General features: G+C 40.5%; 1 protein-coding gene across 1 annotated transcript in view; it reads left to right on the top strand.

The window, feature by feature from the left end:
• The window catches only part of LOC148871616 (putative arabinosyltransferase ARAD1), a 38,873-nt gene extending 12,092 nt beyond the window's left edge, over positions 1–26,781 (top strand). The window contains exon 3 of the mRNA XM_088967409.1: positions 25,949–26,781. Coding sequence (XP_088823535.1) covers positions 25,949–26,503 — 555 coding nt within the window. The 3' untranslated portion in view covers positions 26,504–26,781. The remainder of the gene's footprint in view (positions 1–25,948) is intronic.
• Positions 26,782–27,656: the final 875 nt, after the last annotated feature.

Raw genomic sequence — 27,656 nt, 5'->3', positions numbered from 1 at the left:
AAAGGCGCGCCTAGGCGCCTAGGCAAGGCGCATTTTAGGGTAGGCGCCTAGCCCAGGTCCTAGGTGCAACACTTTCAAAAGGCGCATGCCTGATGCTCCTAGGCGTGTGCCTTTGAAAACTGTACGTTTTTCTTACTTTTTTTGAACCTAGCTGTTGGGCCGGGGGCTCCACCCCTAAAGATCACGCCCCTCGAGGCAAGCCCAAACAAATTCGAGAACCCCCTATTTGCTAATGTTGTTCATTCATTCATCTTAATAAAACATCTTAAAAGAGCAATTAAAATTATAGAATCATTATTTTTTCTTTTTGTGTGAGAATTAAGAATTTAAGACCCGAACATGGAGTTGTTTGGGCTTGCCTCGAGGGACATGGCACAAAGGTGGTTCATAGAATCAGGAATGTAATATGCTTTTCATCACATTAGCTATTTGAAGTAATGCAATTGAGGAAAAAATGAGATTGTGGGTTTTACATGCTTGAAAATGTCTTATATGTTTGATTTTATTTTTAAATTTTCATTTGAATATGCTTTACATATTATGTTTATGTATTTTAATTTTAGATAATAGTTTTTTTTAAACATTTGTTTTAAAATTTAAGTTTATATTTTTTATTAATATTATGTTTCACAATTTTTTTTAATTTTTTTTGAATTTTCTGACATTTTTTGATTTTTTAGCATTTTTTTTTGTATTTTTATGCCTTGCTTCAAAATGGCACGTGTCTCGCCTTGCGCCATGTGCCTCGGGTGCAAATCAGCTCCTGCGGCTTTTAGAACACTACCAAGTTGTCAACCAATTTGTTTCTCCCCCTAGGCAACCACATATTACTACAACTCTCCGGATCATTCGGTACATTAGGGGTACCATCTCTCATGGACTTTTTTCTCATCATCATCATCATCTATTAACCTATCCTGATGTAAATTGGGCTGGATGTCCTGACACTAGAAGATCTGCTGGCTGGTGTTTTTTATGGGTGATGGTTCTCTTTTCTCTTGGAAATGCAAGAAACAACAGACAATTTCCATATCCTCCACTTGTGTTGAGTATCGAGCCATGTCATTAGTCTGTAGTGAAATTGTGTGGCTTAGAGCCCTTTCTGGTGATCTTCATATTCAACTTCCAACTCCTATTCCCATCCACGCAGATAATGTCAGTGCCATCAAGATTGCCTCTAGTCCTGTTTTTCATGAACATACTAAACATGTAGTGGTTGATTGTCATTTTATCAGAGATCAATACCTTGTTGGAATTATCACTTTTCCCCATGTTTCATAGGGTCTTCACGAAGGTTATGACATGTCCTCGTCACAAGTTCCTAGCTGACAAACTGATGCTTTTATCTTGGCATCAGTTTGAGGGGGGGGGGTAGGGGTACTATGGGTTGACTTGATTGGGAGTATGATATTATCATGTACCTTATGTGCAATATCTTTTATTTCTCTGTTGTATATACAACTTGTTCTTATTTGTTTTAGTGGAGGGCAGATTTGTCCTTTCCCTCCTTTTGTGAGTGATATATAATACAATTATTTGGGCGTGTGCACATTAGCCACACCCAACTTCTCTGTGCACTTTGAACTATCTCTGTCACTTCAATCTTCCCTCTTGTGAGTAAACCAACAATAGGATGTGGGGTTGACCTCTATTCAAGGAGGGTGTGGGCCATATTTTGGGCCCATTAGGTGGTGTGAACTTGGTCTTTTTTCATGATAGTGCCAAGAGTTGGATTAGTGAAAAAGATCATGACAAAGACTTAGAGGTGGAAGGGTGCTCAAAAGCTCTAGGTAAGGTGCTACAGTTGCAGAGCAATGCTTGGCATTTTGTTGGGGCTTTGTTACCTTGTGACACTCAATCAATAACGTGAAAAGGGTTTGGGTTGTTATGCACATGAGGTTGTGGTTGCATTGGAAGACAAGAAACTTGACAATGAGAAAGAGAATAATATATAAAAGAAAAAACATAAGAAAACAATTGGACTCAAATCTAAGGTTCGTGTCCCTTAATATAGTAGCAAGGTTGATGATGGAGGTAAGGAGAGCCAGCCGTTTGGGGTGGAAGAGGTTCAAATTCCTGAAGAAATGGATGTGTTCATGGTGCCTTAGGTGGCAAAGAGGGTGTTGTCAGAGGTTAGTGGATAGGTTGCAACAGTGAGTTCTAGTGATGATTGATGGACTTGCTATGCAGGTAAGGAATAAAAATGAGGTAGGGCTATTGAAGGTATTTTGCTAGGTCCTTCGGAGTCTCAAGGGTTGACGATGAAGGTTCGTGTCTGTTTGGGGTGGAAGAGGTTCAAACTTCAAATTCCTGAAGATATGGATGTGTTCATGGTGCCTTAGGTGGCAAAGAGGGTGTTGTCAGAGGTTGGTGGATATGTTGCAACAGTGAATTCTGGTGGTGGTTGATGGGCTTGCTGTGCAGATAAGGAATAGAAATGAGGTAGGGCTATTGAAGGTATTTTGCTAGGTCCTTTGGAGTCTCAAGGGTTGAAGATGAAGTAAGGTTTGGATCCAAGTAATGGTTTGGAGGTTGATAGGATTTTATTTGGTTCTGTTGGTGGGAGTTTTGGGCCAAGAGGTGGTGAGGGAGGGATTAGAGTTGAAAGCGTGACAGTTGATGCTAATCAAGGGGTTGGTAAAGGTGTTTCATTGATGAGTGTTAAGAGTGTTGGTATTGGGGGTTCAAGATGAAGAGGGAAGGATGAAGGATGAGGTTAGTGGTGAGGAGGTGACTCAACAAGATTTGGGTGAGATTTTTTTAAAGAAATCTGATAGGGAGCAAGGTTTAGAAGGGATGTGGGGTTTGGAAGACTATAGTGAGTTTGGTCAAGTTGAAGGAGATGAGGTGGGTTGGAGATTGGCTGAAGGTAGTAGGAGCACTAATGGAGTAAAAGTGTTCAAATGGAAAAAATGTCGAACTATGACCCTTATAATGTTGGGGAAGTGGAGGTGGAGTCAGCATTGGAATGATAGTGATGATGAGGTTCACATTGATGAGACACAAACAATTGAAAGTTTGATTGACTTGGAGAAAGTGGTAAATATAGAGGTGGAAGTTGGTAAAACTTTGGCTTTGTTTTTCTTAGGCGAGGAGAAGTTTGCAAGGAATGGCTGTTAGAGAGTTGGAGGAAGAGAGTGGGCAACACAATGCACAAGTTTCCTGCCGATGTGGGGTCTGGGAAGGGACAAATGAACACAACCTTACCCTTACACATATAGAGAGGCTGTTTCCAACATTTGAACCCTAGCCACCTAGGTTGCAATGGAGCAACCCAACCAGATGTAAATCCCACTTGCAATAATCTGAAATAAAATAGAAAATAGAAAAGAAGAAGAATAAGATGGAAGGAAATGGAAAAGGGTAATAATGGAGAAAGAAGATGAGAAAATGGAAGGAATGGTGTAATCGAACTTCTCTCCAGCCCCCACAATTATGCTTTATTCTTTGATTGTAAAAAGTACATAATGACATGAATACCCTTAGTAGGGTGGACAACACTAGAAACAATAATAAAATAAATAAAAGAAGCCCATAACTAAGGCCCACTAACCATGGAAATAAAACCTGAATAGAAAATAAATAATAATGACTTATGGCCCATTCAGCCCATCATATCTGCACTCCCCCTTAAGCTGAGCATAGATTTCAATCATTCCCAACTTGCTTACATAGTGCTATAACTTTGCCTTAGGGACACCCTTGGTCAGAATATCTGCTAATTGTTGCTTTGAGGCAATGAAGGAAGACACACTTCTCTATAAGCTACACTCTCTTATAAAATGCCGGTCAACTTCAATGAGTTTTGTCCTATCATGCTGAATTGGATTGTAATCTATGTTAATTGTAGCTTGGTTATCACAATACAACATTAAGGGCTTATCATATGCTCCATAACAACTCTGAAACTCCATGTACCATGGCCCTGCACTTTGCCTTAGCTAGAGATCTAGGTACTATTAACTGCTTCTTATTTCTCCAAGAGACAATGTTCCCCGCTGCCAAAGCACAATAACCAGATGTAGATTTTCTATCATCAATACTATCGGTCCAATTGGCATCTTTATAAGTCTCTAGCTTCATGTGTCCATGCCTAGAGAAGAGAATACCCTTTCTTGGAGTTCCCTTGTATAAGTCTCTGGCTTCATGTGTCCATGCCTAGAGAAGAGAATACCCTTTCTTCGAGTTCCCTTAAAGTAACACAAAACCTGTTCTGCAGCAACCATATGTATGTCTTTCGGGGCATGCATAAATTGACTAATCACAATGACAACATATAAGATATTTGGCCGTATCATGCAAAGGTGTAGTAACTTCCCCAAAAATCTCTGGAACTCTCCCTTATCTACCAAGAGCTCACCATCATTAGCTAAGAGCTTATGGTTGGCACCAATAAGTGTAGAAGCAGGTTTGACATCAAGTTTCCCAATCTCCGTGAAGGGATGGGAGATCCATCATATGGATGAACCCTGTAGGAAGGTTGGATGAAATTTCAAAAAAATTCTCTCCCATCCGGGAATCGTATTCCCTAATTTAGAAAACAGCATTTTCAATGATCGTTCTTGAATCAAAACCAGACCAGATCTGAAACCAAAAGGGAAGAGAGGGATATACCTGATATGAAGTAACAGTAACTCCCAATGTAAGTGTTCACGCCCAAAGAGAAGACTAAAATCCACCTCCACTGAAGATGACACAGTGTATGGTGAAGCAGGATGTTTCTTCAAAAAGAACCTGAAATGTTCAACAAGAATTGAACAAGGGCTGGTGAGCATGACTTAGAATTGTTTCTTCCAGCAAGAAACAATATGAATAACCTTTTTTGATCAGTTCCACAGGTGGAAATCGAACTGGGTAGGGGCAGCAAGAACTGGGGAGAATTTTGCAGGTTGCTGAATGTCTGTAAACTGAGGAATTCGCCCCTATTTATAACCTCATTTGGATAAGCCTCCTAATCCAATTAGGAGAGAGTTTCTTGATCCAAATCTGATATTTGGATCTGGACTCTTAAATGGATAAGACTTATCTTATCCTTCAACTAATCCTAATTAGGTTATAAATCAGATTTCGCCCCCTTTTAATTAACCAATTTAAGTCCAGTTCGAAATGGGCTTTAGCCCCATTAAGTCACATAGCTCACCCTTTAATCTATTGGCTAACTTGGCTCTCTTTGTATGGCGTGGGACCCTCACATCGATTTACACATCAGCCACATGGGTTCAGCCCAACCTCTGTTACAAGGCCTGGTCGAATTCATTGTAGGACACAATGAACCCCCGAGTCATTACCATGGGCTCTTAATGGGCCCAACATTTACACTAAATGGTCCTTGGGTCTAGCCACCTTATGAAAACCCAAGGACTGTGGGCAGATGCAAGATTAGCCCATCAGGTATTATCCTCAATGGTCTTACACTTAACCTCTCAGCCCTTAATGATCATACACTGCCCGGCAAGAGAAGACCTCTCCCTTGGCTGCAAGGTACAGTGTTGCAGTCTCTACTCACATGGATCCTGGGAATTAAAACCTTTTTGTAAACAAATATCTCTATATAAATATATTTTGCAAAACCAAATTTCAAACACATTTGAAATCCACTACCGGCAGTTTAGGTTTCCATTAGAGAGAGTGCATTTCCTGACCATTCACTTTGTCTGACAAAGGGGCTGATTTTGTCAAGCACCCACTCAGATGAATTCTTGGACTGTCCAACATACCTAGGTTTTGACTCCCTCTAAGGATCTCACTAATTGGCATATCAAAGACAGCCCAATCTGACACCTAGTGCAGTACCATAATCGAGTCTAGGGGTCAGGTGTAACATTCCAATTTTGCCCATCCATCTCCAAGGTCCAGGGCAATACTGGAATTTGGTTCGGTTTAGGGTTTCAAGAAAACCCACACCGCATGTACCTCAGGTCTCACCCTGGTAGCTGAGACAAGCCACCCCAACCAACTTGGCGGCACATCAGTGTCAGTCTTGGTAGGATAAATCTCCCTAGATCTATCCAACGGCTGTGAAGATTCTAAACTAACACGAGTCTCATAAGTGTCCAGTTTAAGGGTATTACACAGAAACACACTAAATCACATGAATCAATTATGCACTTTATTCATTTACAATAAATGACATAATGTACATCAATCTAATTGGAGCTAAGGGCATACACTGTCTAACACTCTGTAAGATCTAACACATACTTCCGTTGGGAGATGAAGATGCCATCTTTAGACCCGACAACTTCAATTGCCAAGAAATATCTCAAGTTCCCTAAATCCTTGGTTTCAAATTTTGAGTTAAGAAAGTTTTTGAGTGCCTAAACTTCCTGAAAGATGAAATGTTGCAGCCGAAGTAGTAGAAGAGAAGAGACCAAGAAATGCTGAGAATGTCGAAATGAATGACCCAGTCGACGGTACTATTATTTATATTAGAGTACAGTACAATGTTACAGGAAATGACTGGAATGACCCTGATTAGTGATGGGACACCCAGACAATTTAAAACACTGAACAAACTTAGGCCCAGTACATAACAGCTTAAACTCAAATACAGGCTAATAAGAACTCTTATCAGCCGAACCATCAATACATGAAAACCTTCAACCTAACACTCCCCCTCAAGCGAAGCATGGATGTCATGCTTAGCTTGCCAAGAAGGTCCATGAACTTTGCTGTAGCCAGCCTTTTAGTCAATACATCTGCAATTTGCATCTTAGATGGAGTATAAGGAATGCAGAGTTCTCCCGAGACTATTATCTCTCTAACAAAATGTCGATCAATCTCAATATGTTTTGTCCTGTCGTGTTGCACAGGGTTATTTGCAATGTTGATGGCAGCCTTGTTGTCACAATACAGTCTGAGAGGACCCTCAGCTTTAATGCCAAGCTCATTAAGAAGGGTCCTGAGCCATAGGAGTTCAGCAACCCTAGGAGCCATAGCTCGATATTCTACTTCCGCACTTGATCTAGCAACTACATTCTGCTTCTTACCGTGCCATGTGACCAGGTTCCCTCCCACAAATGTACAATATCCTGAAGTTGATTTTTTGTCTCAAATAGAATCCTTTCAACTGCTTTCATATGAGGGATCTTTGGAGAGTGCATGAATTGACTGACAACATGCACAACATAAGCAATATCTGGTCGAGTGAGAGATAAGTATATCAGCTTCCCTACCAATTTTTGGTATCTCTCTCTATCACAGTAGTCCTCCCCTATTGATTCATGTAGGCCATGATTCTGTTCTATTGGAGTATCTGCTGGCCTACACCTTATCATGCCTGTTTCCTCTAGGAGGTCAAGAACATACTTCCGCTGACATATGTAGATTCTTTCTCTTGACCTAGCAACTTCAATCCCAAGAAAATATCTCAAATGGCCCAAGTCTTTGATCTCAAATTTCGGAGTTAAAAACTCCTTCAGTCTTTTTATCTCTTCCAAGTCATTCCCGGTAATCACCATATCATCCACATAAACAATGAGTGCCGTAAGTTTGCTATCTTGTCTCCTTATGAACAAGGTATGGTTTGCACCGCTCTGAGTGTACCCCACTTTCTTCATGGCCCCACAAAGCCTCTCAAACCATGCATGAGGAGACTGCTTCAAACCATATAATGCTTTCCTCAGTTTACACACCTTTCTACCAAAGTCATAGCCTGGTGGAGGTTCCATAAATACCTTTTCATGAAGGTCACCATTTAGGAAGGCATTCTTCACATCCAGCTGATGAAGTTCCCATGAAAAATTTGCTGCTAGTGACAATAGAGCCCGAATTTTGTTGAGCTTTGCTACTGGGGCAAAGGTTTCTTTGTAGTCAATTCCTTCTTTTTGAGTAAACCCCTTTGCCACAACTCTGGCCTTATACCTTTCAATGGACCCGTCCTCCCTGTGCTTTACAGTAAACACCCACTTGCACCCAACAATGCTCCTCCCCTCTGACAGATCCACTAATTCCTAAGTTCTTGCTTTCATTAAGGCTTTCATCTCTTCATTCATAGCTTCTTTCCACCTTGGATCAGACACGGCCTCCGAGTACCTAGAAGGAACACGTACAGGGGAAAGAGTAGAGACAAAAGAGTGATAGGCAGGAGATAAATGTGAGTAAGAAACAAAATTAGCAATGGGGTGCAGGGTGGTACAAGAACGGATAGGATTACGGAGAGCAATAGGAAGATCCAAATCAGAAGTATGTGAGTTGGAATTACCTTGGATTGCAGAGACAGATTGATCCAAGTCCAACTGGTTGTTGTCATGAGGTTGAGGGCCCTTTTTCCTTCTGTTGTATGTGAGTATCTCTTTTTGTTGCCTACTAGAGCCTTCAGGGACATCTGCAACATCAGGAGAAGTAACCGGCATAGTGGGAGCCTCACTAGGTTGACCTGAGATGCCACAACTAGGAGTAGAAGAAGAGGATGGAAGGTCCGAGGTAGATAGGGGAACAAAAAAGGAGGGAGAATGAGAATCCTCGTCCATCCCACTAGTCTCCCCCTGAAGAGGATTCTAAGAAGACTGGAAATAGGGTTGAGATCTGGTGACATATTTTCTCTTGGAGACAGGATGAGTACCCCAAAAATATTCCCTTCGTAGCCTTAGGATCCAGCTTGGTCTTCTTTGGATCCTTCACATGTATGAAACATATACAGCCAAAGACCCATGGAGGAAGAGGAAAGTCTAGAAGAGTGGAACACAAAACAGAGAAAGGGGTTTTCATACCCAACACCTTAGGTGGCATCCGATATATCAGATATGGTGCAGTAAGTACAGCTTGAGACCAATATTGCTTGGGAACTTTATGCTAGAATAGTAAGGCTCGAGCTGTCTCTAATAGATGTCTATTCTTGCGCTCAGCAACCCCATTCTGCTGAGGGGTATTAGCACAGGATGATTGATGTAACATGCCACCATCTTCCATGAATAAGTTCAAGGATTTTTCAAAATATTTAGCAGCATTATCTGACCGAAATTGCTTAATCTTCTTATCAAAGTGTGTTTCAATCATCTTGCAAAATGCCATAGTTATCCGTGGTACTTCATCCCGTCCTTTTAACAGGTAGATCCATGTGCATCGAGAATAGTGGTCAATAAAACTGATAAAGTAACGGAAGTCATCAATGGAAACAATGAGTGAAGTGAAGGGATAGGATATCCATCACATGGACGCCCAAAGATTGCGGAACAAGGGGGCGAATTTCAAAAATTTTTTTCTCCCTTCAATTGGGAATCGAATTCCCTATTTAGAAAATCATATTTTCAAGGATCATTCTTGAACCATAAACCGAACCAGATCTGAACCAAAAGGAGTAGGGAGGGATAATACCTGATACAAAGAAGTAGTATCTCCCAATGGAGGTGTTCACGCCCAAGGAAAAATCCAAAATCTGCTCCCACTCAAGATGGCGCAGTGCAGGGTGAAGTAGAATCAACAGTGTTCTTCCAAAAGAACTTGACCCTTCGCAAGAATCAACTGGGTGGCTTGTGAATACAACTCCAACCAATCTTTTCTCCAAAAGATCGTTATCAAGATCAAATCTTGATTTCTCCCAAGAACTGGAGATCGAACTGCTGGAAGCGGCGGCTGTAGGAAGGAGGCGGCAAGAGAGTATTTGCAGGGTGCAGAATTCTCTCTTCTTGTAATCTCAGCTCTGAAGACAAGGATCTGTGGATTGCATTGCATGTCTAAAGGCTACCGCCCCCTCCTTTTATAATCTCAAAGGGATCAACTCCTAATCCCATTAGGAGTTGCTAACCCAAATCATATTTGGATTAGAAGTCCCTTTAAGTAATAAGGGATAACCCTTATCTTATCTACATATTAGATCAGCCATCTCCTAATCTAATTAGGAGGCTTCCAGATCTAAATCTTATTTAGATCTTGGACTCTCTAAGTGGATAGGGTTTGGGCTCAATCCTATCAGCTGATCCATCTCAGAATTCGCCCTTTAAGAGACTAATCAAATTAGCCCAGTTCGAAATGGGCTTAAGGCCCGTTTAAGGTTATGTATTCATTTAGCCTTCCAAACTGCTGCCCAGTTGGGCTTCCTTGTATGGCGTGGGACCCTAACATTGATCTACATATCAGCGACATGGGTTCGGCCTAGCCTTTGTTACAAGGCCTGGCAGAATACTCTATTATGGACAGTGCACCCCCTGAAAACCATCTCATGGTCTCTATGGGCCCAACACTTACCCTAAGTGGTCCCTGGGCCAAGCCACCTTGTAACACCCAGGGACTATGGGCAGATGCAAGATTAGCCCATCAGGCATTATCCTCGATGGTCTTACACTTAACCTCTCAGCCCATAATGATCATACACTGCCCGACAAGAGATGACCTCTCCCTCGGCTACAAGGAACAGTGTTGCACTCTCTGCTTATATGGATCCCGGGAATTAAAACCTTTTGCAAACCTTTTAGAAACCATAATATATATACTTTTATATCTCATATAAAATATATTTTGCAAAACAAATCTCAACGATTGAGATTCCATCAGTGAGATTGCATCCCTGATCATTACCTTTGTCCGACAAAGGGGTTGATCTTGCCACTATGATCACCCACTCAGATGAATTCTCAGAATGTCCCAACATACTCAGGTTTTGACCCCCGCTAAGGATCTCACTGATTGGTACATCAAAGACAGCCCAATCCGACACCTAGTGCAGTATCATAATCGAGTCTAGGGGTCGGGTGCAACTTTCCAGTTTTGCCCATCAATCTCCAAGGTCCAAGGCAATATTTAAAATCTGGTCCAGTTCAAAGATTCAATTAATCCTACACTGTATGTGCCTAGGGTCTCACCCTACCAGCTGAGACAGGCCACCCCAACTGACTTGGTGGCACCACAGTGTCAGCCTTGTCAGGATAGGTCTCCCTAGACCGACCCACTGGCTGTGAACATTCTAAACTAACACGAGTCTCATTAAGTGTCTAGTTTAAGGGTATTACACAGAAACATACCAAGGGAACATGAATCAAATATGCATTTTATTCATTTACAATAAATTCATAAAGTACATCATCTTGATTGAAGCTAAGGGCATACAAAACTGTCTAACATGAAGGGCCCCAAACATCAGAATGAACCAAATCAAAAGGAGCTCGAATTTCATTACTGGAAATTGGATAAACAGTTCTACATTGTTTTGACATTTGACATACTTCACAGATTAAACTCTAACTTGAAATGCCCTTAAACAATTCGGGAAACAACATTTCTAATGAAGAGAAAGACAAATGACCTAGCCTAACATCCCACAGATGCAACCTAGCTATTGACTCCACACTCTCCGGACTACTAGCAGCAGATGCTTGTAAGGATGAATCGATGTTTGCATCAAAATAGTAGAGGCCTCCATACTCATGACCGCTCCCAATCGTTCTCCTCGTCAATCTGTCCTAGAAGACACAATGAGTAGGAAAAAAGGTTACACTACAATTCAAATTTTTGGTAAGTTTTGAAACAGACAAAAGATTTGAGGTAAGATTGGGAACATGTAGAACTGATTTAAGAGAGAGGTCCTTGCTTAGGTCAACCACCCCCTTTCCAGAGATGGTGGAGAAAGACCCGTCAGCAACTCTCATCTTATTCTGACCAGACAACAAATGATATGAAGAGAATAAGGAGGACATATGTGTCATGTGGTTAGTTGCACCGGAATCAATAACCCAACAAGTAGAGTCAATAGAGCTAGTTGCACTAAAAGCAGAGACTGTATCTGATCTGGCAAGAGAGGTGGAAGCAAAAGAATTATTCCTTAGACGGGCTAATGCCTGACTAAGGACCTCTACCTCACTAGCAGTGAAGCCCAAAGCACCAGCTCCAGAGGAATCAACAACCTGCCCCATAGGAGAAGAAGACACTGTTGGTATATTTTGTGAATTGTCACCATTGTTGCTGGTGACAAGATTCCCACCTCCGCATGACCTTTCTGTTGCTTCTTGTCCTTTCTCAATGCAGCTGGCTTCAGGTGAGGATACAGGACCCAACACTTTTCTTTTACATGTCTCTCACCACCACAATGAGTGCACTTAAGGTGCTTCTTGTCTGGATGTCTGTTTCCCTTAGTAGAGACCAGGGCTGAATGTTCTCCAAATTATTTAGTTTGTTGAGTCTGAGAGTCATTTGCATTTCCTTTCTCCTAACTTCTTCATTCCTCACCAGATAATAATCATGGTGTAACTCGGGCAATTCATCTCTCCCTAGAATTTGTGATCTTATACCCTCATACACTGGGTCCAGGCCAGCCAAGAACTTAAAGGCTCTGCTCTCTTCAATCTGCTTATCATGTTTCTCCTTGTCCCTGGCATTTTCCCAATCCAATATCAAGTGATGGTCAAGTTCTTCCCAAAGACCTTCCAGAGACTTGTCATATCCCCTTGCCTTAAGGTAGCAATGTCTTGATTCAATCTTAGATTCTAGCATTGTTTTTCTTCTGTCCATAGGTCTTAGACACCTTTTCCCAAATCTTGGCTGCTGTAGGAAAGTGATGAACAGTCCTGGCAACCCGAGGAGTCATAGAGGCAAGCAACCAAGACGTAACTGTGGCATTCTCCTTACACCACACAACATACTCTGCACTGCCAACCTTAGGTTCCATCTTGTTCCCATTTAAGTAGCCTGTGAAATCATGGGAAGTAATAAAAAGCATTGCAGAAACGGACCACTCCCTGAAGTTGTATTCATCCAGTAGCACACTTGTAATCTGCAAGCTGTGTAGATTAGGGTTTTCTAGATTTGAAGACCTTGTAGCAGGCCTGTTATCCCTAGAAGAAACCTCTTCGGATATTGAAGACATCTTGACTGCAGCCTCTGTGTAGATGACACTATTTAAGACTAGCCGAAGAGATCACAGTGCTGAAAAAGAGACTAGTTGCAGAATCGAAGAAGGTTCTGACAGCTCGCAACACTGTTTCAGACTTGCCGAGACTGTCACAGTTCAGAAGCAGTTCAGTTGCAGCAGCAAATGAGGTGTTCTGGGCTGGTAACCGACCTGAAACTGAGGGCTCTCCACCATTGTGCTATTCAGACTTCACTTGAGCTTCGAGCACTGTAACTGTAAAGAGAGTTCTCCCCCTTACGGCCAATACTAGGACTGCTGAAATCAGCCCTCAACTAGGTCTGTCATATACAGACCTCTTTTAGTAGCCGAATAGCTACTAACTACTAGAAACAGTCTAGTAGGACATCAACTTCTGGGTCTTACTTCCCTTGCGCCCTACAACCAAGGGAAACCCTAGGTTCGAACCTTGTGTTGTTCTCCTACAACCCTAGGGTTTCACGGCAGCAACCCAGATAAAAAAAGAAAAGAAAGACAGCAAGAGAGAAGAGATGGCGTCGGCTGTAACTAGGAAGGTGCTTAATGCTCTGATACCATGAAAGCTGAAATGCTGTAGCCGAAGCAGTAGAAGAGAGGAGAAGACCAAGAGATGCTGAGAATGTCGAACTGAATGACCCAATCGACAGTACTATTATTTATATTAGAGTACAGTACAATGTTACAGGAAATGACTGGAATCCCCCTGATTAGTGATGGGACACCCAGACAATTTAAAACACTAAACAAACTTAGGCCCATTAACACAGGCCCAGTACATAACAACTTAAACTCAAATACAGGCTAATAAGAACTCTTATCAGCCGAACCATCGATACATGAAAACCTTCAACCTAACACTTCCTTTGTATCACTGCTTGTAACCCCAATATCATCAACATAAACAATAAGGAATGTAATTTGAGTACCTCTCCTCTTAACAAACGAGGTATGGTCAAACTATGTTTGTGTGTAGCCAAACTCAACAAGTGCAGTTCTAAATCTATTAAACCAAGCTTGTGGGGATTGCTTGAGGCCATAAAGGGATTTCTTCAATTTGCACAATTTGCCCTACATTTCCTTATGTATGCTTGAAGGAAGTGAGTCAAGTGGCATATACCTCTTCGGTTAAGTCTCCATTTAAGAAGGCATTCTTAACATCAAACTGATATTACGACCAATCAGAACTCATTGCCAAGGGCAACATAACTCTCATTGAGGTCATTTTAGCAATTGGCGAGAAGGTTTACATATAATCAACTCCATATACCTCTCAATGGTGTTGTCAGCATGATACTTGATGGTGGACACCCACTTACATCCCATTGGTTTCTTTCGATGAAGCAAATCCACACTATCCTAGGTATTATATTTGTTAAGTGCTTTTATTTTAGTTCTTATAGCCTCTCTCCATTATGGCTTAGACAAGGCCTCTGTAACTCACTTGGGTATAGGTGGAGAGGAAGAGGCTAAGAAAAAATAATAGGATGGTGACAACAGACTATAAGAAAGGTTTTCGGAGATATAGTGTGTCGTACATTTTTTCTTACCCTTTCTCACAGCTATAGGTAGGTCTAAGTTTGGGAAGGAAGGTTCTAGAACAGGTGGTAAAAGACCTGTCTAGGAGCTTGGGACTGTTTGAGGCTTAATTGTAGATGGGGGAATAACCTGTTCATGTTGTAGCCTTTGTCTTTAGTACCACATCTGAACAATAGGATGAATAGTGAAAACTGGAGGACAAGTAGGTGAGTTTGCAAAGCTTGTTCTCTCCCTCGTTCTCTAGATGGCCTAAGAAAAGAGGGAAGATCATGTGGAGAAGCATTAGAGCAGCTTTGTGCTGGTCCGTGTGGGAAGATAGGAACTCTAGACTTTTTTCAGACAAGGAAAGATCTATATGGAGAATTTAACTGAATTGATACACTTAAGGGTCAGTCATCGGCTGAAATCTTTGGAGCTTTTTTCAGAGTTCTCCATTGGCTGATCTTTTGAGAAAGTGGAAAGAAGTTGCTACCTCGGCTCAGTGCAAAATGACCTCTAGACCTTCTTGGTCCCCCCCTCCTATAGGATTCATGAAACTGAATTTTGATGGTTGTAGCTTAAGGAATCCTGGGCCTTCTGGGATTGGAGGAGTTTTCAGAAATGAGGCTGGGATTATTTTTGCTATGTTCTTTGGCCCTATTTGTGAGGGTGACTCTCTTAGGCAAGAGATTTTAGTAGCTTTGGAAGGAATCAAAAGAGCAAGAGAATTAAACATTCGGTGCTTGATCATTGAAGGGGATTCGGAGGTGGTAATTAAGTGGTTGAAGGAAGACAACAATGGTTTTTGGAGCTACCGAAATGAAAAGAAAAAATTTAAATGGCTGAGTAGGGATGTTGAGGTGAAGTAGAGCTGGGTGAAGAGAAGTGCTAATTCCATGGCTGATGGGTTAGCCAAGCAAGGGGTGCTTAAGGATTCTTTGTTTTGGGCCACTTTTTAGCTTTCCTTCTTGTTCTCTGTTGTGGGGGAGTTAACATATTTTACCTCTCCTCTATTGTACTCAAAGTTTCACAATTTTTGTAATCTAATAAAACATTCTGTTATTGATAAAAAGAAAAGTAGGTGGAGGAGCATAAATGGGAGAACTGGAAGATGATGATTACGCAAATGGGACAGAAGGAACCATAGGGAATTCAACCCCAAGGTCAACAGGAGGTAGAGTTAGTGGTGAGGCAAACAACTTAATAGAATGCTCCCCTTAGGGGAATGACCATAAAAAGGAAGTGACTCTGCTAAGGTGACATCCATGGAATTAAAATGGATGCCAGTAGTGGGATCAAAATAGCAATAACCCTTTTGTGTGGAGGCATATCCTAGGAGGAGTAGGAATGGGGGAACTGGGAGACAAGGACTATGCCAATGGAATATAAGGAACCATAGGGGATTCAACCCTAAATCAATAGGAGAAGGCAGAGGAAGTGGTGAAACAAACAACTTAATAGAATGCTTTCCTTCAAGAGAATGACCATAAAAAGGAAGTGACCATGCAAATGTGACATCCATGGAAACAAAATAGCAATAACCCTTTTGTGTTGAGGCATACCCTAGAAAAATACACTTTCGAGCATTAGGTTCAAATTTATATCTTTGAGAGCTGGGAACATGGATATAACATGTGTAACCAAAAAATGCGCAAAGGAACAAGAAACACCTCACCCTTAGGGAACAAAACAACGAAGAGAGATTTGAACCCCAAGATTTAAGGCATGCAGTTAATAAGATGGAAGGCAAAAAGAATGCTCCTAGCTACTTCAACAACATGTTGATTCTTTCTCTTTGCCACTCCATTTTGCTTTGGAGTACATGGACAAGAATTCTAAGGCATAATCCCAAATTTCTCAAAATATGAAGTAAGGTGCTTCTAAAAATATTCCTCAACGTTGTTTGATCTGAATATTTTGATCTGGGTATCAAATTTGGTAAGCATAAATTCATGAAATTGCTTTACAAGCTTAGGTGCTTCAACATAAGCACATTTAAAGTAAAGCCAAGTATAATGAGAAAAGTCTTCAATAAATAGAATAACATATTTATAACAACCAATGCAAGGTAAATGGTATGTCCCCCATACAACAGAGTGAACAATGTGAAAAGGAATTGTAGATTTTTTTTTATAATTTGTAGGATAAGAGTTTCTATAATGCTTTGACAATTCACATGACTCATAATGTAAACTTGACAATTTAGTTTGCTTAAACAAAGTTGGAAACAAAAGACTTAATGAAGAAAAAGAAAGATGTCCTGGACGATATTGACGTAACATAATGCGATTGACTAACTTTGACAAACTGACACATTAGAACCAAAAGCTTCTCCTTGTGGTGATACTTGACTTTGTTTAGGCATGTCCAATAGGTATATTCCATTCCCCTCATGGTCACTCCCAATCACCTTTTGAAATTGTCTTGAAATAAACAGTAAGAACAGAAAAAGATTACATTGTAGTTCAAGGATTTTTTTTTTTTAATTACTAACCAATAGCAAATTAATGTTAAGTTTAGGAACATGAAGAACTGAAGATAAGGTGAGAGTATGTGAAGCTCTTATGTTTCCCTTGCCAGGGATAGGAGCAAGGAAACCATCAACGAGGGAGATCTTGTCTCGACCAAATAAAAGCTGGTAAGTAGAAAATAAACAAGACACACTAGTCATATGTAGATGCACTAAAGTCAATTATCTTAGGGATCCTATGATTGCCTAAGATAGAAGCATGGTTCACAGTAGCATGAATACCTGAATGGGCATAGGCAAAAGAGGAACAATTTCCTGAGAAGGTAGTAGTTGTAGTAGTAGATTATAAGTGGTTGATGAGTCGGTCATACTTCTCATACTATGCTTTGGCAACTTCAAGCTATTCTCCCATTATTTTTTCATCACTGGAACCTTTTTCAACTTCAGAAGAGGTGGCTACATTGGCATTGGCACCTTTTCTAGTTTCAATCTTCTTACCATTATTATTGTTCTTGAATCTAGGAGGTATATGCTTTGGATGTAGCTTCTAGCAAGTACCCTTCGTGTGCTTAGCTTTTTTGCAATAGTCGCATACTTTATCTTTCTTAGTGATAGCCCTTCGCTTCATCCTAGCATTGACAAAGTGATCAGTTGAGACTTTTGCAACTTGCACATGTGTCATACTCTACTCATTGCTAACCATGGCATAAGCTTGAGATAAGGGTATCTCGTCCTTTGCTAGAATGTTCTGTCTAACAATATCATACTCAAGATTGAGTCCAGTGAGGAACTTAAACTCTCGATTCCTCTCCACGAACTTCTTATGAGTCTTAACTGAAGGGTTGAGAGATCCATCACATGGACGCCCAAAGATTGCGGAATAAGGGGCGAATTTCAAAAATTTTTCTCTCCCTTCAACTGGGAATCACATTCCCTATTTAGAAAATCATATTTTCAAGGATAAATCTTGAACCTTAAACTGAACCAGATCTGAACCAAAAGGAATGGGAGAGAATGATACCTGATACGGAGAAGCAATATCTCCCAACGAAGGTGTTCACGCCCAAGAAAGGATCCAAAGACTGCTTCCACTGAAGATGGCGCAGTGCAGGATGGAGCAGAATCAGCAGTGTTCTTCCCCAAGAACTCTGTCCTTCGCAAGAAACAGCAGTATGGAACGTGAGTACAGCTTCCTTTTCAATCATTTCTCAAAGAATTGATGTCAAGATCCAATCTTGACTTCTCCCACAGCTGGAGATCGAACTGGCAAACAGGGCGGCAAGAGCAGGGAGGCGGCAAGAGAGTATTCGCAGGGTGCAGAATTCTCTCTTCTTGATTTCAGCACTAAAGAGGATCTGAAGTGTTTCTTGTTCTCTTTCAAGGCTGTCGCCCCCTCATTCTTTTTGTTAACTTGAAAAGATCAGCTCCTAATCCCATTAGGAGGTGCTTATCCAAATCATATTTGGATCAGCTTTCTCTTCTAATGATAAGGATAAACCCTTATTTTATCTGCAGATTAGATTAGCTTTATCATAATCTTATTAGGAGGTTTCTAGATCTGAATCACATTCAGATCTGGACTCTCTGAGTGGATAGGATTAAGACCCTATCCTAACTGCTAATCCATCTCAGAATTCGCCCCTTTAATTAACTAAATTAATAGCCCAGTTCGAAATGGGCTTTAGGCCCATCAAGCTCATGTGCTCACTTAACCTTCCTAACTGCTACCTAGTTGGGCTTCCTTGTATGGCGTGGGACCCAAGCATTGATCTACACATCAGCCACATGGGTTCGGCCCAGCCTTTGTTACAAGGCCTGGTCGAATACACTGTTAAAGACAGTGCACCCCCTGAAACCCATCAAATGGGCTCTATGGGCCCAACACTTACCCTAAGTGGTCCCTGGGCCAAGCCACCTTGTAACACCCAGGGACTGTGGGCAGATGTAAGATTAGCCCATCAGGTATTATCCTCAATGGTCTTACACTTAACCTCTCAGCCCATTATGATCATACACTGCCCGACAAGAGATGACCTCTCCCTCGGCTGCAAGGAACAGTGCTGCACTCTCTGCTTATATGGATCCCGGGAATTAAAACCCTTTTGCAAACATTTTAGAAACCATAATATATATACTTTTATATCTCATATAAAATATATTTTGCAAAACAAATTTCAACGGTTGAAATCGGCTGCAGGCAGTCTTGGTTTCCAACAGTGAGAGTGCATCCCCGATCATTACCTTTGTCCGACAAAGGGGCTGATCCTGTCACTATGATCACCCACTCAGATGAATTCTCGGATTGTCCCAACATACTCAGGTTTTGACCCCCGCTAAGGATCTCACTGATTGGTACATCAAAGACAGCCCGATCCGACACCTAGTGCAGTATCATAATCGAGTCTAGGGGTCGGGTGTAACTTTCCAGTTTTGCCCATCAATCTCCAAGTTCTAGGGCAATACTGGAAATCTGGTCCAGTTCAAAGATTCAATTAATCCCACACTGTATGTGCCTAGGGTCTCACCCCGGTAGTTGAGACAAGCCACCCCAACCAGCTTGGTGGCACCACAGTGTCAGCCTTGTCAGGATAGGTCTCCCCAGACCGACCCACTGGCTGTGAACATTCAAAACTAACACGAGTCTCAATAAGTGTCCAGTTTAAGGGTAATACACAGAAACAAACCAAGGGAACATGAATCAAATATGTACTTTTATTCATTTACAATAAACTCATAAAGTAAATCAATTTTGATTGAAGCTAAGGGCATACAAAACTGTCTAACATTAACATCTTTAGTACACTCCCACACAAAAGTCTCCATCAAGTCAATCTCCTGTCAAAGAGATTTCAGCATGAAGAAGTAAACAACCAAAGGTTTCTCCCATTGTCTTAAATTATTTACACCATTCTTCAGCTTGTAGGCCCTAGAAACATTCAATTTCTAGGAATAGGTCTCTGTGACATTGTCTTACACCTCCTTTGTAGTCTCCATCCAAAAATATTGCTGGCTGATAAGAGGTTGCATGGAATTGACTAACCAACTTACAACAGTATAGTTTTCCTGCATCCACCTTTTACAGGTAGGGTCATTCTCCTTAGGTTGCTTCTTACTCTTAGTGATGTACCCCTGTAGACATGAATCTTAAATGTTTGAGACCATGCCAGATAATTAGTCTCATCTAACTTCACTGAGGTTATTGTCCCCAGCGGAGTCTCCAAGGACCCTCCCAGTCCAAACCCGGAATCTATAGATTGTTTCATCTCACCTCTAGTTTGCTCCATTGACCAAACGGAAACAAACGAAAATCAAAATAGGATGTTACTAGTCAAGATTCACTGTCCTATGGCCAAAACTGTTCTTCAAACAACCAAAAATATGATTTCATTGGACCCAACACTTGGGAGAAGAGAAAGTGTAGCCACTCCTACCAGAGGCTCCAGAAATCTCTCCAAGATCAACCTCAAATATATTGAGAAAGCTTCTATTCTAGCCCTAAGTGCCACTTCCGGACTCCCTCTATATCCCTTAATCTAAAAACTCTCTAGTTAGCTAGGGTTTTTGGGAAACTCTCCAAGAACCTACCTTGGGCCCCAAACAAGCACTGCAATCTTCTCTAAAAACCTCCTCTAACTGGGCTGAATACTTGTTAATTAATCTATCAGTGAACTCTCCATACAACCTATGTATGGGATTAAAGAGAAGAAAAAGGAAGAAGGTAGGAACTCTGCTTTGATACCAAGATGTAAATCCCACCTGCAATAATCTGAAGAAGATTGAAGATGGAAGAGAGAAACAATGGGGAAAATGCTTTTATTCTAAAAAATTCTGATATATCTCTCCAAAGACACCATATTACTGCTGTAGGGATTGTGCTCCATGGCTTCCTTTCCCTCTTACGTAGACTCCTAATATTCCATTCCCAGTAAATGTTCCTTCAAAGACTGTTCATGACACCAAATGAGATCCAAAGCTTTATAATAATGGTTGAATATCCCCTTGGTCTTGAGGAAGTTAAGGAATAGATGGTCTGCCATTTCCTTCTCTTCCCCCACATAAGACATAACATATTTTTAGGAGATTAATGTCCCTCCTTTCTATGCCATCTCTGGTCAAGCACCTATTTAACAAAGCTGTCCAAAGCAAGAAAGCTACTTTGGATGGAGTATGTGTATGCCAATTCTCTTTATGTGGGAGTTCTGTTTCAACTGCAATGTTCATTCTTTAAAGAAAGACCCAACAGAAAATTTACTCAACCTATCTCCAAATTCTTGTATCCCTTTCATTTAGCCATGGAGATATTTTGTTAAGGAGACTTATCATAGAGGCCAGGTTCTCAATTTCCCAACTTTTTTTTGATTGACAACAAAAGGAGAGATTAATTAATTAATTAGAAAAAAGGATGATACAACAAGGAATTGTGATTACAATCAAATAACCTTTTCTATCCTACCTAGCCCTTGCACTTTACAACATTTTATAGCATAGTCGAAAAAAACTGTTGTCTATCAACTCCCTGCTTTGCCAAACCCATCAACCAGGCTGTTGGTTGATCTTTGTACCCAATGGACCTCAATCTGCAAATTCTTTTAGAACCTCAATCTAATTTCATTTCTGACACACCAAGCCGTGTCTCCCCCATCTAATAGCAAACCAATAACCACTTTAGAATCACCTTATACAATCAATCCTTGTGCTCCCATCTCCCTGGCATTTTGCACCCCCAACAGTTGCTGCTTTCATTCTCCCAATTATTTAGATGTTTCTAAAGGTAGGGCACCAAGTAAATTCATTTTCCACAATCTTATAATCATCTTCTAACCAAGCTTCTCTATGTTAGACAGTTTTTGTATGCCCTTAGCTTCAATCTGATTTGATGTGCTTTTGTTATTTAGTGGAAATAAATAAAATGCATGTTTGATTCATGTTGTTTGGTTTAATTCTGTGTAAAACCCTACAACTGGACATTTATAGAGACTCGTGTTAGTTTTAAATGTTCACAGCCGTTGGATAAGTCTGGGGAGATTTATCCTGCCAAGGCTGATACTGGTGTGCCACCAAGTGTTGGGATGGCCTGTCTCAGCCACCAGGGTAAGACCCGAGGCACATGCAGTGTTGGATTACTTGAATCCTTGAACCAGACCAAATTTCCAGTATTGCCTTGGACCTTGGAGATAGATGGGCAAAACTAGAAAGTTACACCTGACCCCTAGACTCGATTATGACACTTCACTAGGTGTTGGATCAGGCTGCCTTTGATATGCCAATCAGTGAGATCCTTAGCGGGGATCAAAACCTGGGTATGTTGGGATAGTTTGAGAATTCATCTGAGTGGGTGATCATAGTGACAGAATCAGCCACTTTGTCGGACAAAGGGTAATGATCGGGAATGCACTCTCTCTGATGGAAACCAAACTACCGGCAGTTGATTTCAATCGTTGGAATTTTGTTTTGCAAAATTAATATATTTATATATATATGTACGGTTTCAAATTGTTTGCAAATGGTTTTATTTCCCGGGATCCATGTGAGAGGAGAGTGTGGCACTGTTCCTTGCAGCCGAGGGAGAGATCCTCTCTTGTCGGGCAGTGCTTGATCATTAAGGGCTGAGAGGTTAAGTGTAAGACCATTGAGGATAATACCTGATGGGCTAATCTTGCACCTGCCCACAGTCCCTGGGTTTTTATAAGATGGCTTGGCCCAGGGACCACTTAATGTAAGTGTTGGGCCCATAGGGTCCATATGATGGACTCAAGGGGTTCATTGAGTTTTTCAGTGAATTCGGCTGGGCCTTGTATTAAAGGCTGGGCCAAACCCATGTGGCTGGTGTGTAGATCAATGCTTGGGTCCCACGCCATACAAAGAAGCCCAATTGGGCAGCAGATTGGAATGTAATTAGACACTGAACAATTAATGGGCCAGAAGCCCATTTCGAGGTGGGCTGATATGATCACCCATCCTTGGGGCGAATCTGAGATTAATGTTAGTAAAAGGATTGGGCCTTTAGCCTTATCCACTCTTGGAGACCAAATTCAAATTAGATTTGAATCTGGTAACCTCCTGATAAGATCAGGAATAAGCTAATTTTATCTGCAGATAGGATTAAGATTATCCCCTATCCAAATACTGATTTGGATTGGGATAACTCCTAATTAGGAGGATTCTTAATCAAGAAGAAAGGAGGAGAAACCCTAACCAAGAAAAGAAATATCAGATTTCGAACCACCTTGCAGAGAGATAGGATATCTCCTGCGAATTGAGATAGGATCTCATTCATACTCCAGAAAAGAGAAAGGCAGTTCAGCCTTTTCGCTTTTAGAGTTCTCCTCCTACCGTCGCCATCTGTTTTTGCAAGATTAGATCTTTGCAGAAAAAGAAAGTCAAGAAATCTGTTATTGACATTAGTCTTGCAACAAAGACTAAAAGGATTCAGTGTTTAGTGTTTCCAGAGGATTCTTGTGAAGGATCCAGTGTGTAGGACGCACCCTGCTGGTTCTGTTCCATCCACAGCTGTGTCATCTTCAGCAGGAACGGATCTTGGAGCATTCTTTGGGCGTGAACACCAACTTTGGGAGATACTGTTTCTCCGGATCAGGTATATTCCTCCCATTTATCTTTTGGTACAGATCTGGTTTGATTATGGTTCAAGTAGGATCCTTGAATATTGTATTCTAAATTTAGGGAATATGATTCCCAGTTGGGAAAAGGTAGGAAATTTTTTGAAATTCACCCACCCATTCCGCAACCTTTAAGGCGTCCATTAGATGGATCCTACCATTCTTTCACTCTATTCTTTGCAAGGATGAACTGTTATGACCATCTTCCCATCAAAGTTTTGTCACCACGCCATATATATCTCCAACAACTTTGTCCTTTCTCCAAAATCTTATTCTGTCTCCTGGCCCTACTTTTAATTTGATTCCTTGCTTGAAATTAGCATGAACTCTTTGCAGTCATAGGATCCATTTTACATGCTTGGATCTCAGCTGAAACTTTTCCACATGATCTACTTCCATAACCTAGTCTGTTCAGTACCAAACCTCCAAACTCATTTTCCTATTAAGGTTGTATTCATCAGTTTCAACCTCTTTAACCCCAATCCACCTGCTATTTTTGGTTTACAAACTTGCTCCCAGGTCCAATTTTCTTTCGTTCCTCCTCCCAGCCTCTCCATAGAAATTCTATGTTAATTGTCCAATCTTTCTATCATGGCAGCTGGCATTGCAAACATGGACATAAAGAAATTGGGCAGCTCCAATAGTGTGCTCGTCGATAGAGCTGTTTATGTTCCTACTAAAAGATACTTTGATTACCAGGTTGCTAATTTCGTTTTTAACATTTCACACACTAGATCCCAAATGGACTTAGCAGTACACTTTGCACCAAGAGGGAGTCCCAGGTAGTGGATAGTAGCTTGCCAATCTTGTAACCATGGATCTCTACCAATTCCTTGTAGTTGCCCATCTTGCCAACATGGATTAATTAACTCTTGTTGAAATTTGCCCTGATACTTGTGACAGCTTTAAAGCATCAAAGTAAGTACTTTAGATGGAGCAATTGATTCAGGTCCATGGATACAGTGTCATTGGCATTTTTCAATAAAGGAGCTTCAGTATCCATTTCAAAGGACTTGAAAGCCCTCCAAGACTCCCCCCTCCATTGCTTTATTTGTTATTTGGGATAGGCTTCCATCACATACATACAGAAAAATGGAGATAATGGGTCTCCTTAGTAGATGAACTCTTTGATGGATTCTCTTGTTTTCTTCCTTTTCAGTATATTTCTTTTTATTTGCTATGATAAAATAATGAAACCTAGGCCCACTTGTGATTAGGGGTGGATTTGAGCCGAGCCGAGTCGAATAGCTAGCTTTTCGAGCTTGACTCGAGTCAAAAGCTCTTATGCTCGAGCTCGACTTGAGAAAAATGTTTTATAAAAAAAATTATATATAAAAATATTTTTATTTGATATTTAAAAAATTAATAATTATAATAATTATTTATTATTATATATAAATAAAATATTATATATAATATTTTCTACAATTTTATTTGTTGTTATTATTATTATTATTATTATTATTGTTGTTGTTGTTGTTGTTGTTGTTGTTGTTGTTGTTGTTGTTGTTGTTGTTGTGTTATTATTGTTATTGTTATTGTTATTGTATGTATGTTTGTATGCAACTATTCGAGCTCGGCTCGATTAATAAACGAGCCTGTAAATTGGGCTCGAGCTCGGCTTGAAGCTCGGTTGAAACTGAGCTGAGCTGAGATTTTCACGAGCCGAGCTCGAGTAGCTCGTGAAGAGCTCGGCTTGTGGCCACCCCTACTTGTGATTATCAGCATGTCCTAGATCCAAATTAACGCTGGCTTCATATCTGATAATCAGTGTAGCTTATGATCCAAATTTTACCGGTTATTGAAAAAGAATATAGTCAAGTCTCCACAAAATAAATTTCAGCCTTCCTATCACCAGAATAAATTTCAATAATTGGTTTCTATAACATTTATTGAGAACTGTGATAACTGTAAACTCTAGATGGTCTACCAACATGATTGTTTTGGTGTTAATATAATGTTATTGATATGACAATATAATATTATTGCATTTCAGCTTGCCTTTCACCAAAATAAATTATAAATAATTGGTTAACATGATTGAGAACAATGATGATTGAACCTGCCTCCGTATGGTCTACCAACATTTTTTCAGGGTATTAATATAATGTCATTGATATGATTGAATTAATTTCCATTTAGATGCCTTAGCCAACAATTGATCAAGTGGTGGACATTCAAAAGTGATGAATTCTCACTATCCAAATAGGTTCAAATTCCACTACACCATAGAATCATCAATCAACCTAATTGATTTGATACTAACCATCTAATTTACTAACCTTTTGGTAAGCTGTTTTCTATTAGTCCTTAAAATGGTCAATAATGCATCTAAATGGGGTAGTAGGGATCATCTAATGGGGGCCCATTTCTATGATCGGACTCAAGAAATGGCAGTTCACACAAGATTGTTTATTGGCTTTGTAATTTGTTTTTTCCATTAGTTGACTGTAGTTGAAAGTTACCTCAGATGGTTTGTACTGTTATAGCATGTGATTCTTAGCTAATATGACATGGACTTCTTTGCAGGGTGGGTTAGTTCGACAAGAGCTGTTTTATCTTTTGAAAGAAGAAAAAGACGTGCATTTTTCTTTTGGGAGTATCGGTGGTGAAGGGATTAGAAGTGCCACTTTGGGCATGCACACCTCAAAGTTCTGCCTAAACATTGCAGGTGACACTCCATCATCCAACCGCCTGTTTGATGCCATTGCTAGCCATTGTATTCCTGTCATAATCAGTGATGATATCGACCTTCCTTACGAAGATGTGCTTGATTACTCTGAATTCTGCATCTTTGTACGCACATCGGATGCTCTAAAAGAAAAGTTCCTCATCAATCTGATTAGAAGCATTACTAAGGAGGAATGGACACGGATGTGGCAAAGACTGAAAGAGGTTGAAAGGTTTTTCGAGTTTCAGTACCCATCGCAAAAGGATGATGCTGTACAAATGATCTGGCAGGCAGTGGCACGTAAGGTGTCATCAGTCAGATTAAAGTTAAACAAGGCAAAGCGATTCTCCCGCTTTGAGGTTGGGAGGAAGAAAAGGACAACAGTAATTCCATCGATAAAGAATTTTTGGTGAGAAGTTTATCGCAAATGAGCATTGTAGGTTGCATTGCTTCTCCCTTTCTGATTGATTATTAGAATCTTTTCATTATCATGTAAATTTAATGCTTTAGAAAGGTGAGAGTCTGAGAGATGAATTTTCTCACTGCAAATTTTGAGCCTTGGAGAACTAGTTTCAAAATATGTCTTGGTAAAGGTGTATCAACTATGTTCATTGTACTGTAACGAAGGCAAATTTTCAGCTCTAAGGTCAAATGCAAAATTACCCTTCGCTTGGGTTTTTTGGATTGAAAATGCACCCCTTTTTGTCATCAAATTATTAAGAGGATATTTAAAACTCAGAAATGGTACACCGAACTCAAATCATTCCTGCAACTGGTTGAAAGCAATATTTGGAATGGACTTGGCAGTTTTGAGTTAGAAATCTGATGTTAAACTAGAAAAACCGAAAACCTGGACTAGACACTCTTCTGGTTTGATGTGTATTTTGGTTCTCAGGATATTGGTTCAAATAGAGACATACATGAAAGCAATATATCTGAAGTTACCTCTTTAAAAAAGTTTTCCTTGTTAAGACACCAACCAAAGTGGCAGAAGCATAGAGTGCGAAAGCCAAAAACTTTGGCTGTTGGGGGTCAAGGAGAACATTTTTGGGAATGCCACGCTACCATAGAGTGCCAAAGGGATTTTGATTGCAATATTTGTGGCTATTTGGAAATGCTAAGGCTGTATTTCGCATTCCTTATTTTAAGTACTTACCTCCTATTTGCAGCTAAAATGCCTCAATACTGAGTTTTTAACTACAAAAAAGAGAAGCAATGCCAAATGCAACCTAAATGATTGATTTTTTACGAGGTCACATACATATCCCTGGGGGAAATTAAGGCCTGTTTGGCAACATTCCATGAGGATGCTTCGTGCCTTCCCAGTGTTCTCACAGAGCAGAAACGTGTTTGGTACAAGAAAAACAAAAAAAATGTGTTTTAGCGTGAGAACACCCAAAGAATGTGTTCTTTGGAAGTGAAAAATTGGCTCTCCCAAGGAATGCGTTCCCAGGGAATGCATGGTTCCCACGATGTTAACCCCTATTAACGAACATGTGTTAACGACTCCCACATGAAAGAAGGGGTATTTTGGGTATTTTGCACTAAATGATAGAAATAAGCCAT

The sequence above is a fragment of the Nelumbo lutea genome, chromosome 2 (assembly GCF_056320005.1).
Source record: "Nelumbo lutea isolate HS-2025 chromosome 2, American lotus-T2T, whole genome shotgun sequence".
Taxonomy (NCBI): domain Eukaryota; kingdom Viridiplantae; phylum Streptophyta; class Magnoliopsida; order Proteales; family Nelumbonaceae; genus Nelumbo; species Nelumbo lutea.
The sequence above is the reverse complement of the archived record's forward strand: the minus strand, read 5'-3'. Positions and strand labels throughout refer to the sequence as shown.